Source organism: Lepidothrix coronata, unplaced genomic scaffold (assembly GCF_001604755.1).
Source record: "Lepidothrix coronata isolate B3197 unplaced genomic scaffold, Lepidothrix_coronata-1.0 Scaffold218, whole genome shotgun sequence".
NCBI classification, from domain to species: Eukaryota; Metazoa; Chordata; class Aves; order Passeriformes; family Pipridae; genus Lepidothrix; species Lepidothrix coronata.
In genome coordinates this window covers 506,427-521,823 of record NW_016690398.1, presented here as the reverse complement: position 1 = coordinate 521,823, position 15,397 = coordinate 506,427, and the positions used below count along the sequence as shown (strand labels likewise).

The following is a 15,397-nucleotide window of genomic DNA, read 5'->3' as shown; positions in this document are numbered from 1 at the left end:
CAGAACAAGGCACATCTCCCCCTGACACACAGTGCAGGAGCTGAGAACATTAAGAAGGAACTTCACTGGTAATCTAGATAAGATCATGTCAACAGATAATGCTTAATCAAGACTGATCCTATCTCATCCCACTGCCTGGGTGCAGGGAAGCTGTGACAGCAGAACACTCTGATATTCCATACTCACCGTCCAGATACACCTTGTGCTGAGCTGGCACAGGCACATCTCACCCACTCGGACACAAACCTTTGTATCACGACTAAACTAAGCTTCTAACCAGAAATAAAGCAAGCTTCTAACCAGAAATAAGCCAATCTGAGCTTGTCTTCATTGCTTTTACAGGCTGAGGAAAATCGAAACAAGTGATTAAGACGTTTCTTTGCTTCATTAACAAATATACAAAGTTTTATTTTGTTTATTAGATTGATTTTCTGTATGTTAACATTATCATAGCAGTTATAACCCACATTCACAGCAGAAATTTTCTAGGAGCATTTTGCAACACTACCTGCTGTATTAGAAATCCTTAAGAGAAACTTAGCTTTAGCTACTCAGGTAACTTGAATAATAAAGTGCAAAAACCACAATAAAATTTGACAGACATATGTCCCAGCTCATATTCAGTGGAAAATAGAGGTTTATAAGACCACTAGATATGGATTCACTGCACACAACAGAAGAGTGTGACCTGAAGACACCAGTTTTCAAGTTTTCCCATTACCAGACATTGATTACAATGAATAATTTTCCATTCATTTTAAGGGTAACATAAAGAAATCACAATGAGGTTATAAATCAAACAAAACACATTGGCCAGACTACCTAAAGCTCAGCCCTGTATTTGGTACCTTTTACCCAGTAAAGGTTTAGGAAAGAACTGATGAACAGGAACAGTTCATTTCTTGATGCAACAGCCTCTGATTTTATCAGGAATCAATTAAAAGGACATAACACAGCATCTTGTTTGGGACCCAAGTCATAAATGGTTTTTTAATATATTTTTTATGACACTTATAAACATGGTATCATTCAACTAATGATTACCAACAGCTGCTACTGCCTCTCTCAATTCAAGAAAATAGAGAAACCTCAGAATATTATGGGAATTAAGTCCACTTTGGAAAATATAACCCAAGTTTTCATGTCTCTGTCTCCTTGCAGCCACTGCTGCAGCCTCCCCAGTACCAAACACTCTTCAAGACAAATGAATTATCATAAACTCCAGGTGCCTTTCCCTTCCTTCTAACCTAATTAGTCTTCATGAAGCCCTTTGGAGCTATGACTTAAGTGAACATCATCCACAAGGAAGACTACTCAACCTTTTTACTTACAGAATGCAAAGATGCAAATGAAATATTACTCTAATTTAGTCAGGCTGTCTCTTTAGTAGCTGCTAAAACTGCTGCTCTTCTACCACTTTCCAAGAAATGACAGTTCAGCAGGCCAAGCTTTGACAAATAACAGGAAGTTTTATCTCTAAATTGTATCTGCATCCCTTTGTCATGTTCCTAAGCTCAATTTGCTAATGACACAACACACCACTGTCAGAACAGAAAACAGGCTGAACAGCAAAGCTTTAAGGGCCATGTCCCGTTTAGAGCTTCACATGGAATCAGAAATTTCACAAGGTACATTCCCAAGGAGTCATTTTCACACAATACTCTCCTTACATTGTTCCATTTCACTACAGGCAGTGCTCTCATCAAGGAAACAATTCCATGGCCAGACAGACAGCAGAACACCCAGTGCTATTCAGGAGGGCTGCAGGTTGCACTTCCCCCCTCTCTGATGGCTGAAGCAGATAACCAAATTCAAGGACCCAGCTGTTGGACTCTGGATAAGGCACTTGCCCCAAATGAGCAATACAGCACCAGGCCACTGTGCAAGGAAAGTCTGGATGGACCTTTTCTTCAGCATTTACACCTAAAAAAGGAGTATTTCTGTAGCAATTGTGCTCTTTCAGCCTGGAGTGATCCTCCTGCAACAGCCTGTGCAGCTTTATAAACTGCTTCACATTCTTCTCTAAACTAACTAGTTATGGCCACAGATTTTAAAGATCTTTCAGAGGTTTATTCTATTTCAAAATAAGCTCAAGGTGCACTTCAAAGGGGCACGTGAGAGATTCCTTAAACTTGTGAAATATCACCATGAAATCACAATGATAAAATTTATTCTGTCCATCAGCAGCTCTTAACCATCGACACAGCCAAGGTTTGTCAGTGGAGGTCTCACATGATTTCAATCCCTGAAAAATAGAAGTTGCCTTGTGGCATGCATAGTAGAGATATCACTAGTGCTACCTGGAAGAGTTCCAGCTTCTCTCCTCCTCCCTCCCAAAGGGCACCAACTGAAAACCCAGTTATCTTAATATTTTAAACTCAACCTTTGCTGCAAACTCAGCTGCATATATTTAAAATAATCCTCTGCTCCAAACCTTGGAATAGTCTAGGAGTAAAAAGCCTGTTAACTCACCACCAAGAGAAGATTAAGGAAGAAGTGAGATTTAGTTTCTATCAAAAACAAAAGAACATCTCACTTCTGAGTTTACTTATTTTTTTGTCAAAGACATTTTAATATAATTATTCTGGTATTCTGGTCTAGATCACAGCCAAAAAATCTCAGCTTTAAGGAAAACCCCCGATTTTACACTGATTTGAACTCCCAGTAGCTTTAAGCACCCAAATAATTTGAATTGTTTTTCTATTTAATGAACGTTCTGCAGTTCTAGAAAGATGAGCTCTGCACTTTTGTTCACATACAAAAAGACAGTCTAACAGATGTAAACTATTTATTGAATATTTGCCACCAATATCGTTAAATACATAATCTTGCAGTTTTCCGCTTTCAAGTTAAAATGTCAGAAACAGAACACCAAATATTTACAATTCTTATAAGGAATGTTACATAATGACACATTAAGGCGTAAATTCTTTTGGCTTATAATTCTGAAAAGAATGATAATAGCAAAAAAGTGATGCAAAATCTTCCTCGTGAGATTATGATTAAGCTACAATGTTTTACAAAAATATGGTGTAAGATGGCAATAATCCCATTCAAAATCCTGCATTAGGCCCCCCTGGAGAGGGGCTGATAATTTATACAGTCAAAACTTTAAAATTTACATATAAAGGTACCCTATCCACCATTGAAAAGTACAACTCTCAACATATACAGTTTTCAGGCCACAGTTTTGAAGGTCTGGAGTATCAAGTTGGTTTGATGAATTAGTCGGTTGGCACTTATGAACACATTTATTGCCCTGTGGAAAGAGAAAGACACTGCTTCAGATGCTTTTAGAAACATGGCATTCCATAAATCCAGCATTATTGGCATCCAGGCTTTGAAAATTGGAAGTATATTGATGTCCTACCCTGTCCTGATCTACCTGAAGCTCAGTGCTGGCACCCAGCCTCATCTGCACAGCTAATCCTAGAAAGGCTGTGTTTATTTGGCAGGAACTTAAAGAATTGGGCTTTCAATCATCATTGACATCTCAATTGTTTGATTCTGGGGTTTAGCTAACTAAGAAAAAAAGTGGAGCAGGTGACTCAGGGTTGGAACTGGATGATCTTCAAGGTCCCTTCCAACCCAAGCCATTCTCTGATCCTGTGACTGTCAAACCCGTGTTCTTTCCAAAGCCGAGCACTTCACCCCCCCACTAATTTCAGAACTGGCAAATATTTCCTGTAGAAATACTAAGCATGCACATATGTGGAAGGAAATTGCTATTTTAGTTATCTTTTTGTTAAGAAGGGTGTGGAGTCACAGGGTTTTTGAGCTCAGGAATGACACCTGTGAGCAGGTTGTTCTCTTTGGGGCTGGTACCTCCTGGTGGGAGCAGGTTTCTCACTCAACATGCAGTTCAGACAGATTAAAACTACTCCTGATTTCATAAGGATAGGAAATACAAGCCTTATGGAATTTCTTACAATAGTGCAAATAACTAACACACTTTAAGCTTATGCCTACAATACACAGCACTTCTGTCCAGTAATTATAAAGTTACAGGGTCTAAATTTCTCTTTTTGGTATCATAACCAAATTTAGCCCAAATTTCAGTAAGAAAAGAAAATCAGAATGCTTTGATTGAAGCAAGATAGTATTCCCAGTTGGTCTTAAGACTTCCTTGCCCTTGAGTAATGCACCATCTCCTGGGTGTTCTTAGTCTTTGCCAAGCTCAACAAGAGCTGACATGAAAGGGAGTTCTCATTTTTAGAACTGCAGCGCACAGAACACTTTGGCACTGTCAAAGTCTGAGGGGGATACACTCATCTTCCCAATCACTACAGTGAATTATACAAGAACATGGACTACAAAAGCCAAGGTGAAGACCTGGAAAAAGCCTCAGTTTGAAGGCTAAAATGTTCAAAGAGAAAAGACTCAGCTGAGTAATTCCAAACACTGCAAAGCATTATAAGGGCCTATAAAGAAAGGTCAATAAAAATGTAAATCAAAGAGAACATTGCACAGATGTTTAGTGTTTGCAAATGATACTTCAAATAGGTAGATTACCTTTTTCAATAAAGAACTCATAATTTCTTTGTCCTTGTATACACACTGAGAAAAACCACACAAGGCCAGGAAATTTAACTTCACAAATTCAGATTCAAAACTAACACTGCATATGGGTGTTGTATTGTGGTGCATTTAAAAAAATCCACTTTCCTCAAAGGCATTACAAAAGAAATAGTATTTAAAGCAGCCACGACAGTCTGAGGACACAGGTACAGAAAATTAGGCAAGTGCTGAAAAAAGTAGCTTGTCTCATTTTCCCCTGTTGATTGACACAGCCTTACTGATGTAAATTATTAGTACAAAACCATACTTACTTTCCATCTTTAAAATAGGTTTTTAGAGTATCACTGAAACTTTTGGAGTATTTTACAAACTCTTTCTTTTGGTGCTCAAGTGCCTGAGAAAACAAAAACATCAGGAGCAGAGTCTTAGTTCACATATTGTTGGGCACAGTGAGAATCTTGAGGTTGAACTGATCAGAAAACTGGCTGACATTACATTTGGAACAGCATTTTGACTCTCATTTTTCCGAGAAGACATGAAGAGATATCATTCTCTTCCTATAAAACTGCCCAGACCTATCACACAACAATTTTGCTCTTAAATCATTATGTCATTGACCAGTTAAAGTCTCCTACTCATCCTCTGATCAAAAGGAAATGCCTCCTCTTAGACTATTTCAAATATTGTATGTGAAGAGTCGCTGCACATACCCGCCGGTTCTGGTACTGGTATTTCTTGAAGACATTATTTACTGTGTCCAGAAGTTCCTTTATTGCACTTGCAATGTCCCTATTTGGAAAAAAAAAAAAAAAGTAATTGTAATATCCTTAAGTGATCCCATTTAAATGTTGGAATTCAATCCCCTTCTGGGAATCAAATACTTCTTAAAACAGTCTCTACAGAGTGAGTGTCAGACACGATGTCACAAGACCAAATGCAAAGAGCCAGAGCAGTGCCCTGGGAATTCAGTGTGGGAATCAGCAAGGTAAGTTTGGTCAAGGAATATCCTAAACATATGAGTGAGAATCAGGCCTAAATAAAAAGTCTGACCTCTCGATCTGCAGAAAAATCCATCACATGGTACTTACTTGATTGTCTGAAGAAACCTCACTCTGTCATTGATCTCATCAGGAATCTTACTAAGAATCTGTTTAAGTGCTCGTGCTTTTTCATTAAGATCTTGGAATTCAGGTTCTGGTCTTTCAATCATATACTCTACCAAAAAGAACATATTCAGAAACACCATTAGTGTGTCCTCAAGTCTCCAGTGACAGCTAAAAACACTCCACAAAAATGCAGCAGTAGTGCCATGGGATATTTGAAGGTGAACAGCACAAAAATAGCCCTGACCAGAAAACTGCAGTGAATACACTCTGTATGAACCAAAACACAGTGCAACAACCACCTTTATTACTGCACGATGGAAAAAGAGCCCACCTTAATTTATTTGAGACACTGAAGGCACTACACTAACCCAATTCAGTATTAAAACAATTTCAAGTCTACATTCTCCTTCTCTGACAGTGTAACTACTGCTTTTATTTTGAAATAAGGGGGAAAAAAAGAGCATGTTATACTCCACATTCTTTTTTCTGTGTTGTTAGCAATGCAAAAGGTGAACTGTGCACCCATAGAAATATAGTCCTTAACATTCATTTTCTTTTTTTCTCTTATTATTCAAGTATGGTTTTCAGGAAGGTTCAACTTCTCCAAAAGAGGTATTAAAAAAAATGCAAATTTTCTTTTACCCTGCTAAAAAAAATTGTATTAAGAAATAAATAATCTCTTCTGAAAAAAGGGCAGAGAAATGCCTTTTTCTAGTTAGCAGTGTAATTAAAAATCCAGTTATTCAACATGAGATTTATTACCTTCTACATCATCAGCTGCCATACGCAGAAGAGACTCCGTGAAGTTCACGTCCACACTTTTTTTCTCCAGGATTTTCATGATGATGTCCTGTGTAAGACCTGGATTTTCTTTTTCAGCCTGTACAGTAAAGCAAGTTGTTACTCTGAAATATGCAATGCCTGAATGTTGCAAGCACAAAGGCAGATTTTCATGTACCTCGTTTCAGATACTGCAGGAGTTTGCCAGAAACTTTAAATTCTAATGGTTTTAGACCAGTAGATTACATTGAAAACCATTTTGCCCACTACAACATTCATTATTTCGGGCTACATCACTGATCTGGTATAAATAACTTCTCCAATAAGCTTTTCCACTCGTTTCAATTTGAATGAGAAAGGTTTTCATGAATTTCTATATCCTGTTATATTTTCATAAACACTAAGCTTTGAGACAAAGCCATTGTATCCATTGGAATTCAAGTCACTCCAAGCCAGGTGCTGCTCCCCCCCCTTCCATGGGACATTTTATAAATGTGCCTCTTACGAATCACATCATATGCTCAGACATCATTTGGGAATTGCTTTTTCAGTAAAAAAAACAGCTTTTGATTGATGATATATCTAAGTAAAACCAAGCTAGAGCTCAGCTAACACTGGAGGTGTTCCCACTACCTGTGCTGCTACTAAAAAAACTACACTATGTGGAATAAGAATGAGACTGTGGGGTGGTTTTTTTTGCTACCAGTATCTCAGTTTTGACATTATTTGCACCCAGTTCAGCTCCTTATCATTAGTTGTAAAAACATTTAGCTTGCATGAGCTCTAGCTGAGACTTCATATTGTCAAGGTACACTTAGATTTAGGCTTATAAACAGGGACCTGCAATGTAGTTGCACAGCTCACATGTTAATATTTGTCGTGCCTGCAACTATTTTTGTTTAAAGAATTTCAAAAGATCAGCAGTTCAGTAAAGGACTATAAAGGAATTTTCACCCTTCAGGAATATAAAGGTTAGAAGACTCTTTTTTCCATTTACTGCTGGATGCAGACACAAGCACTGAACTTATCTTCATCCACAAAAAAATCCCATTATCACTCACTCTGTAAAGCACTTCCAAAGCCTGCTGTGTGTCTACTGCTCATGAGCACCTCTGCCACATAATCTTGGCAATTTTAGATTAAGTATATTATTTATTCACTGACTGCTTCCTCATTTAAGCTTTTGTACTATATGGACAAAAGTCTGTTTAAAATGTCTCAATGTGTTTCATTCAGATTTCTTCTACTCATAACATCAGACCTCTCAAACTTACAGCCCATGCAATTGTCCACTTCACTTTTAGAAGTGCTGGATCGAGGCTGGAGTCTTCAGATGCAAAGACAAGGACACAAGAAAGCTGACTTTTTAGCTTTACTATATATGGTTTACCTTTTAAACAATCATTCCTCAAAACAAGTTACTTCTCACCTTAATAAAAGCTGCTCTCAGCGTCTGAGCTGCAGACAGGTTTACTCTTTCTAGCTGCAATGAAAGTTTAGAATTGTTAGGAATTCTGAGATTATTAGAACAAAACAAGTCAAATACTCATGCCCTGCCTTACACACATAATGGAACTGGGAACTGACAGAGGCTTTCAAATTATTCGTGTCATTTGACAGATACTAAAATGTTCAATCCCAAAGAAAAGACTTCCCCCTCCTCAAATAAATCAAATATGTCACTGGACGTATTTTACAGAAGAAGTCTGACAGAAGTTTTTGAGAGCATCTTGCCAATCTCTGATACTCACAGAAAATCAAATATCCTATTAAATTACAACCATTGGCAGTAAAATTAAAATGTTCACAGGTATGTGTTTGAGTGTATGTTACTTCCTGCCACAGAATACCAGACCTGGCATTTTTGTGAAAATCCTCTGTAAAAGGTAAGAGAAAAGATCAGGGCCCAGACATCCAGCAACCTCTGAAGAGCATGAAATAGGATTCATGGAAAAAGGGTAAAACAATGCATGGGAAGGAGATGGTGTCAGACACAAAGCTTCCACTGTCAAAATGAACGACCCGTTACTGTGCCCATGTTTCCCAAAATAAAGGGGATTGTTAAATTCAAGCAAACTGCAGCTCACCTCATTAAAGACCGGGTACATGACAGCATAGAGAGGCATGGAAACCATAGAAGTGGTCTCTGCTTCATTCTTCATCTCTTCCATTGTCATCCTCATTCAAAGAGCCACTTCTCAAGGAAAACACTATAGAAGCAAAAAACTCCTCATTCACTGAAATGTTTCTTCTTTTTCCTCGTCGTGCAAGAATACTTGAAGGGCTTGAAAAACGTATTGTCCTTAGGGCGTGAGGGAAAAGACAAAACAAACACACAGTTACAAACACTCGTGACTGGCAGGTTCTAAAAATGAAAACACAGATCAACATCAGCTTGTTACTGCCCAGAAACCAGGAATTCCTTATGACGTGAGTCAAGTAAATATGGAATGACCACTCTGTGTGACTTCAAAACCCTGAAATCTATTAAGTGAAATCTATTGAGTGAATATTTTGAAGAGTAGGGTGCTACCAGAAGTGGTTTTTTTTTCTTCAAGTTCTTATGGAACCGATTTTCCTGAAAACAGTGATTTTGTTTGATATGTATTTACAATAATCTTGCCACCACTCATAAGCAGCAGCATAAGGTTCCTGACAACTCCCCTACAGAAAAAGCTTGGAATGCTGCAAACCCAAACCCCATATAGATGCATCATGACTATTAACATTAGAACTACCTATAAATACCCCATATTTTTGCACATGCATTAAGCTCTGCCTACTTTCCACCTCTTTGAATTCCTAATATTCCCTCTTTGGGTTTATATAAGCTGAAGTCATGTTTCCACTCTGGGTGTGTCCCCAGCTCTGTTCGCTCAATGGAAAATTATTGTTCCAGTAACTGAACCTCTGCTTTGGAAGTTCTCCACCCAGTCCAGCTCATAATATCCAGCATGGAGCCATCATTGCTTAGACATAGAAAATATGTGGAAAAGAAGAAAGATCACCCTACAGCTCACAAGAAATCTTTCTTTCAGCCTGCTACATGTTCTGTTCATCAGATTCTCTAAAAATATTTTACATGACATAATTGAGTTTAAAGACCTGAAGTCCAAGTTAGAAATAAAAATAAAAAGGAGATTAACAGGTTTAATTCTTAGATTTGCTTGGAAGATCTGATGCACTAGAGGAGGTGTTTTCCTCCTAACAAGCTTCAGTCATCAGGCATTTGCACATCTGCATAATTTATTGACATTTTAGTAAGAAGTGAAATTATAAGAAACAGCAGAAGCTACTCCAGCAATCAATATCAATGGGAGTGTGAACAGGTGAAAAAAAACAAGATACTTCTTCCAGTTATATTCCACATTATGCTCTGCAGCAGCTAAAAATCTTCGGGCCGTTTCAATAAAAGAACAGAGATTTTTTTCCAGGGCAGGTTTATAGTAGTTTAGCCCTAATTACACAAGTGAAATTTGTTATTGATTACAGTCAGCACAGAGAAGAACTTGGATGACTACAAATATTATACATGTGTCATCTGAGCTTGTGAACAGGCACTGTGAATGTACTTCGAAGTAGGTGAAGAACTGGTCACACAACAGTTAAAACATTGAAGAAAAATTAAACATGACTATAGTAAAAAAAATTATATCAGTTTCCTGACATGGATTGCTTATTCCAAAATTACTCTTGCTGTTCCAACCCTTCAACATAACACACATGAGCAAGACCTACAGCCCCAGAACAGGATTCCCAAGAGTTTAGAAAGGGATTTGTGTGGATATGTCCACATGGATGGAATTGCAAAAATCAGGGTTCTCACATTTTTCTCCCCTACCCAGAGATATTTTAGAGCTGTCAGGAACATGGAAGAACACAAGTGAATATTCACCATTCCTCAAAAAGTGGAATATTTTTCAAGAACTTGTTTCAGAGTTACATAAATTCATGCAAGGTCTGCTCACACGGGGGGGGGGTGGGAACTTGTCTGGGCAAGTTTTCACTCCCTACTGCAGGTACAAGCTGTCCCATTTATTATCCATGAGTATTCCCTGCTCCAAAGGCTGGTATGTGAGGGACGGAGTGGCTGGAGATCTCTTTGTTTTGCTGTTTAATTCCATGTTTCTGGAAGTTCAGTAAACATAAACTCATGCAAGATACTAATCTGACAAGCACCACCGAAGGCAGCACTCACAGTTTAATTCACTGCGAGGTTTTATCCAGGACTGTATTCTCAGAGCAAGTTTTTTAAAGAGTTAAATCAGGTCACTGAACATTGTTCTACTCTACCCAAAAGATTTTTATCACAGGAAGAAGGGCAAAAAAGGACAGAATTGCCATTAGATATAATTACTTTGTTTTTATGGGCTAGCAGTACCCACACACACACAAAAAAGGAAATACTAAGTGAAATGATGGATTTTTATGATGATGAAAACCTATTACACTGTGGACTACCATGAAGAACTCATTTTCTCCTGAAGAGCCATAAGCTATTCTTACTAATCCATGGTACAGCTAAACTCCTCATATAAAAACAATTATACATTATCTATTACCTCTTTACCAGACACTGACACTCCTAAAAAAAACCAACAAAAAACCACTACTTTGGATTTATATAAAGATACCAGTGTTGTGATTGGAGAGGTGGATTTATATATACACATGCACACAAGAAATACATAAGAACATCAAATGCCTTTGTTGCCAATGTATGAAAAGAAATATATTCAATATATCACACTGGTTGTTCATTATTCCAGAAACCTCCCCATTTTCTAGAAGATACATTAGGAAGCATCACACTGTCAGGCAAGTACCTGACTGCTGACCCTGCCACACTATTTATCTTTGCAGTCGGGGATCAGCTTCTTCACAGCTTTTGGATGTAACATGCACTTCAGGTTTTGCTGGTGTTAAATAGAAAGAATAAAGATCTTCATAAAAAATTCCACATTTACTGTGCTACAGAAAGACAGTTTGTCACAGTTGCACTAAACCACCTACAAATATCCCTGAGGAAGGGCTCAATCCTGGTGAGGGACCAAATCCCCATGAAGTTTCTGTTCTATTATTTAGATCAACTATTAGCAAGTTCACCAACCTTGAAAACAGCCTGACTGGAGCCAAAGTTTAATGCACATTATCAGGCAGCCACGAGGAGCTTCCAGCATTTCTTCTGGGATGTGATCAAAAGCAGCTCTGCACAGCTGCCAGCCTGCATGACACTGTCTCCTAACAGCTTAACTTCAGTTCCCTTCTATCTCCAAAGAGCCTTTTCTTTGAGAAGAGTTTACCCCAGTTTCATCTGCCAACTGGATTTTTACATTCTCAAAAACGATGGAATAAGATTCCACGAGAAGGTGATTTATTAGAACAGCACAATGGAGCGGTGCAGTTCAGAAAATCCTGGGAAATTGCTGTAAGATGCATAAAAGGTGTTACTCTGCTGGCAAACTTGTTAATTGGTCTGAGAGGGCAGACGAGGAGAAGACAGCAGGACACTGCCAAATATGACACTGTGTGTGAGCCTGAGCTTTTCTTGTGACAGTGATCCCATGGATTCAAATCCATCTATGTGCAATTAGTAGCAATGGGGGAGAATGTACAGAATGATACAGGGAATTTACAGACAATCTAGATTTGCAAACTGTGCTAAGATGCCAGTTAATACAAGCCTGCCTGCTCAATGATCACACACATCAAGAGAGGTACTAACATGGAACACATCCTTTCCCTATCAGTACAAATCTGACATTCTAACCTTTAAGTCTCAGCACTAAAATATTATCCCATTCAAACACTGAGAGATGTAGGACATTTTGGATGAGGAACAGATTTGGAAAGATTCTTCACAGACCCATTCCCCATATCCATCCAATGACATTTGAAATCATTCAACTGAACTTTGGCAGAAAAAAAAACAACCTACACCAAGATAAACTTCCTGTGAGCCAAAAAAAGGTAAAGAGCACAAACCACCACCCTTCCCAGGATGTACAACCACCGTTATCGGTGTCTGAGGTGACAATTTGCTTTCTCTGATGTGTGTCATTTACCGACAGACTTTTAGCCATGCCCTAAAAATCAAGCAGAACTTCAGAGGTACTCAATAAGAACACAGCCATCACAGTGGAACTACAAATCCACAAAATCCACACCTGTGCATAGGCCAGGGTGAAAACAAGCAAGGTGTCCGCCAAAGAAAGGTATTTGTGTAACACTATTTCTGAAACAGCGTTTAAAGAGAAGAGGGCAGACTCTCCTCATTTCGACCTTTTTAAAGAGTTTTAAACCAACAGAAATATTTGGTATCAATTGGCAGGATTTCAATCTTCAGTTGTGTCATCAGCAGATCTAATTCTGCACTGAAGTTGTCTCTATTCCCTTCTCCAGGCTCCATCCACCTCAGATCTCGTAAGTGCTTAGACATTAATATTCTTTTTTAGAAAAGTACCACAGAGGAACAAGGCCTGAGGCAGTGATTTACAAGAATTATTATTTCAATGGTTGGCTTCTAGCAAAAACTACAGCTCTATTCCTGCTAGAAAAGATTGTCCTACTGCCAAGAAGTTCTGCTCCACTTTCTGCAGTGAGGATTCAAGAGGTTTTTACCTTTAACCTGACCTGAGATCCCTGAGTTAACAGAAAAAATAACCTAAGTCCAGGAAGAAAGAGTGGGGGAAGGGAAATAACAGCATAAATTCCATCCTGAATTCAGAGGCAAAGAGCTTGAATCAAAATGTAAGAGCAATGTGGATGGAAGGAGGGGGTTTAGGTCAACTTTCCTGTTGCAAAGTTTATAGAAGAAAAAAAATTGCAGAATATGCTCTTTTAACTATATGCACATCCCACACATAGCTTGGTAACTATGTTTCTCTTATTAATGGTCACTTAAATTAAAAAAAAAAAACCACAAAACCAAAAAAACCTACATCTCTTTTTTTTTGTCAGAGTTACCTTACCTGCACAATTTCAATTATTTCCCACTGCATAACTTTGATTGTATTATACAAAGCTTCAAGGCTTTGTGCTTCAGATACAGAATTACTTTCCTTCTTTTTAAAACTGTATGAGTGAATGCCCTGGGATTACCATACAGATCAAACCTTAAGATAACAATCTCTGTATTTTAAAATCAGCAAAGATAACAAGAAATTTCAAAAAGGCAGGCTAGTGCACTGATTCCATATTCTACTAACTCTCACAGCCAGCAGTGTCACTGAAGAAGAATGTCACCAGAATAGAGTATTGAATTTTTGAAAGTGCCTTTAAAGTGTCTGGAACAGAGAGATGCAGTTCTCAAACATCCCCACACACGTGTAACAGCCACTTGCAAGTTGAGCTCACTGAGAAAGCAGAACTGCTTATGCGTGTTATTACTGTCAGAACAATTCTATGACTAATTCAGAAATCAGACAAATCTGCGATAAACCCAAGATGCCTATTTATAGAACCACAGCAACAAAGTCCAAGCCTAAACTGAAGTCAGGCTTACAATTAGTTCATGTTCCTTTGCTGGACTTGAAAATGGAAGTGATTTAGTCTGTCCTAACACATCCAGTTTGTGTCTAACGTGAGAACCCACAGCCTGTGCTCCAGTTCCACTAGTCAGCAACACTAAAACTGTTATACAGCATAACTGAAACAGGCCGTGGTTGTTAGAATATGTAATCACAACAACATACCCCTGTTTCTCTTTCTTTTTCACCTCCTTGGGAATGTGAAAGTGAACCTATTTATCAAACACCACCAGGTATGACACAGCTCCGAACACATAAACAAATTCCAGGGGACAATTAGTTCCTCTGATAACAGGAACAGCACAAACCTGGCCCAAGGTTTGAGCCATCCAGTGTGTGTGAGACACAGGAGAGGAACCAGCCAAACTCACCAGTTCAGTGAGCACCTTAATGGGACACCCAAGCCCTGACTGCTCAGTCCCTAAGGGGGGGACAGCCCGGGAGACCCTGCTAAGAAGGAATCAGAGAATCACAGAATCAAATAGGTTGGAAAAGAACTCCAAGACCATCGAGTCCAACCTCTGACCCAACACCACCTTGTCACCCTGATCAGAGCACCGAGTGCCACGTCCAGCCTTGCCTTAAACACCCCCGGGGTCGGTGACTCCACCACCCCCCTGGGCAGCCCCTTCCCCTATGTAATCACCCTCGACGTGAGTAATTTCTTCCTTATGCCCAACCTGAGCCTCCCCCGGCGCAGGAAGGAGCAGAGGTGCCCTTTCTCCCTGCCCGCCGCAGCCACCTGACAGCGCCCGCTGCGAGAGGACGAGCTAAAAATAAATACACACACAAAAATAAAACACATCCGGGCCTGCGCCTGCCGGGCCCGGGCCGAGGGAACCGGGAACCGGCACCAGGCCGGGCACGGGGAGGGCCCCGGAGCCCCGCGGCCGCGGGAAGGGCGAGGGGAAGGACAAGCCCTGCCGGGGCCGGGGGCAGGAGGAGGTCACCGCCCGGCCGGGAGGGCAGGGGACACCCCGCACACCTTCCCCGCACGGCCAGGCCGCCCCGGCCGCTCCCTGAGCGCGGCCGCGGTGCCGGGGAAGGGTTTAATTCGCAGCCCCTCTCGCAGCCCCGCAGGGCGCGGCGGGCCCCGCACCCGCCCCGCGGAGCGCCGGGCAGGGCAGGGCAGGGCTCGGCTCCTCACCTGCCCCGGCCCGCAGGGCCCCGCCGCTCCCGAGGGGCTTCGCCGCCGCCGCCGCGCCGGAAGCGCCCGCGAGGAGCAGGAGGAGGAGGAGGAGGAGGAGGAGGAGGAGGAGAAGGAGAAGGAGGAAGACCCGCGGTGTTACCACACACCAGGCGTTGTCCGGAACCGCGCGCGGGGCCCTGGGGCTCGTAGTCCGCGCTCCGCGACCACAAGCCCCACAATGCCGAGCGGGGCGGGGGCGGGGGCTGCGCGGGGCGGAGCGGGGCGAAGGCACTACCCCGGGCGGCGGCGGGCGGAGCGGGGCACAGCGGGGCTGA

The 15,397-nt window shown here is 40.7% G+C and overlaps 1 protein-coding gene across 2 annotated transcripts; it reads right to left on the bottom strand.

The window, feature by feature from the left end:
• Positions 1-399: 399 nt before the first annotated feature.
• PDCD10 (programmed cell death 10) lies at positions 400-15,342 on the bottom strand. 2 transcript variants are annotated; one of them, XM_017833600.1, is made up of 8 exons: positions 15,230-15,342; positions 8,492-8,706; positions 7,834-7,887; positions 6,387-6,504; positions 5,607-5,733; positions 5,229-5,307; positions 4,830-4,912; positions 400-3,259 (listed from the first exon to the last, which is right to left on the bottom strand). In XM_017833600.1, the coding sequence occupies exons 2-8, from the start codon at positions 8,585-8,587 to the stop codon at positions 3,178-3,180; spliced, it is 639 nt and encodes a 212-aa protein (XP_017689089.1). In that variant the 5' UTR covers positions 8,588-8,706; positions 15,230-15,342; the 3' UTR covers positions 400-3,177. The 2 variants fall into 2 exon arrangements, with proteins under 2 accessions (XP_017689089.1, XP_017689090.1); XM_017833601.1 differs by having other exon boundaries at positions 15,081-15,302.
• Between the last annotated feature and the right edge of the window lie 55 nt (positions 15,343-15,397).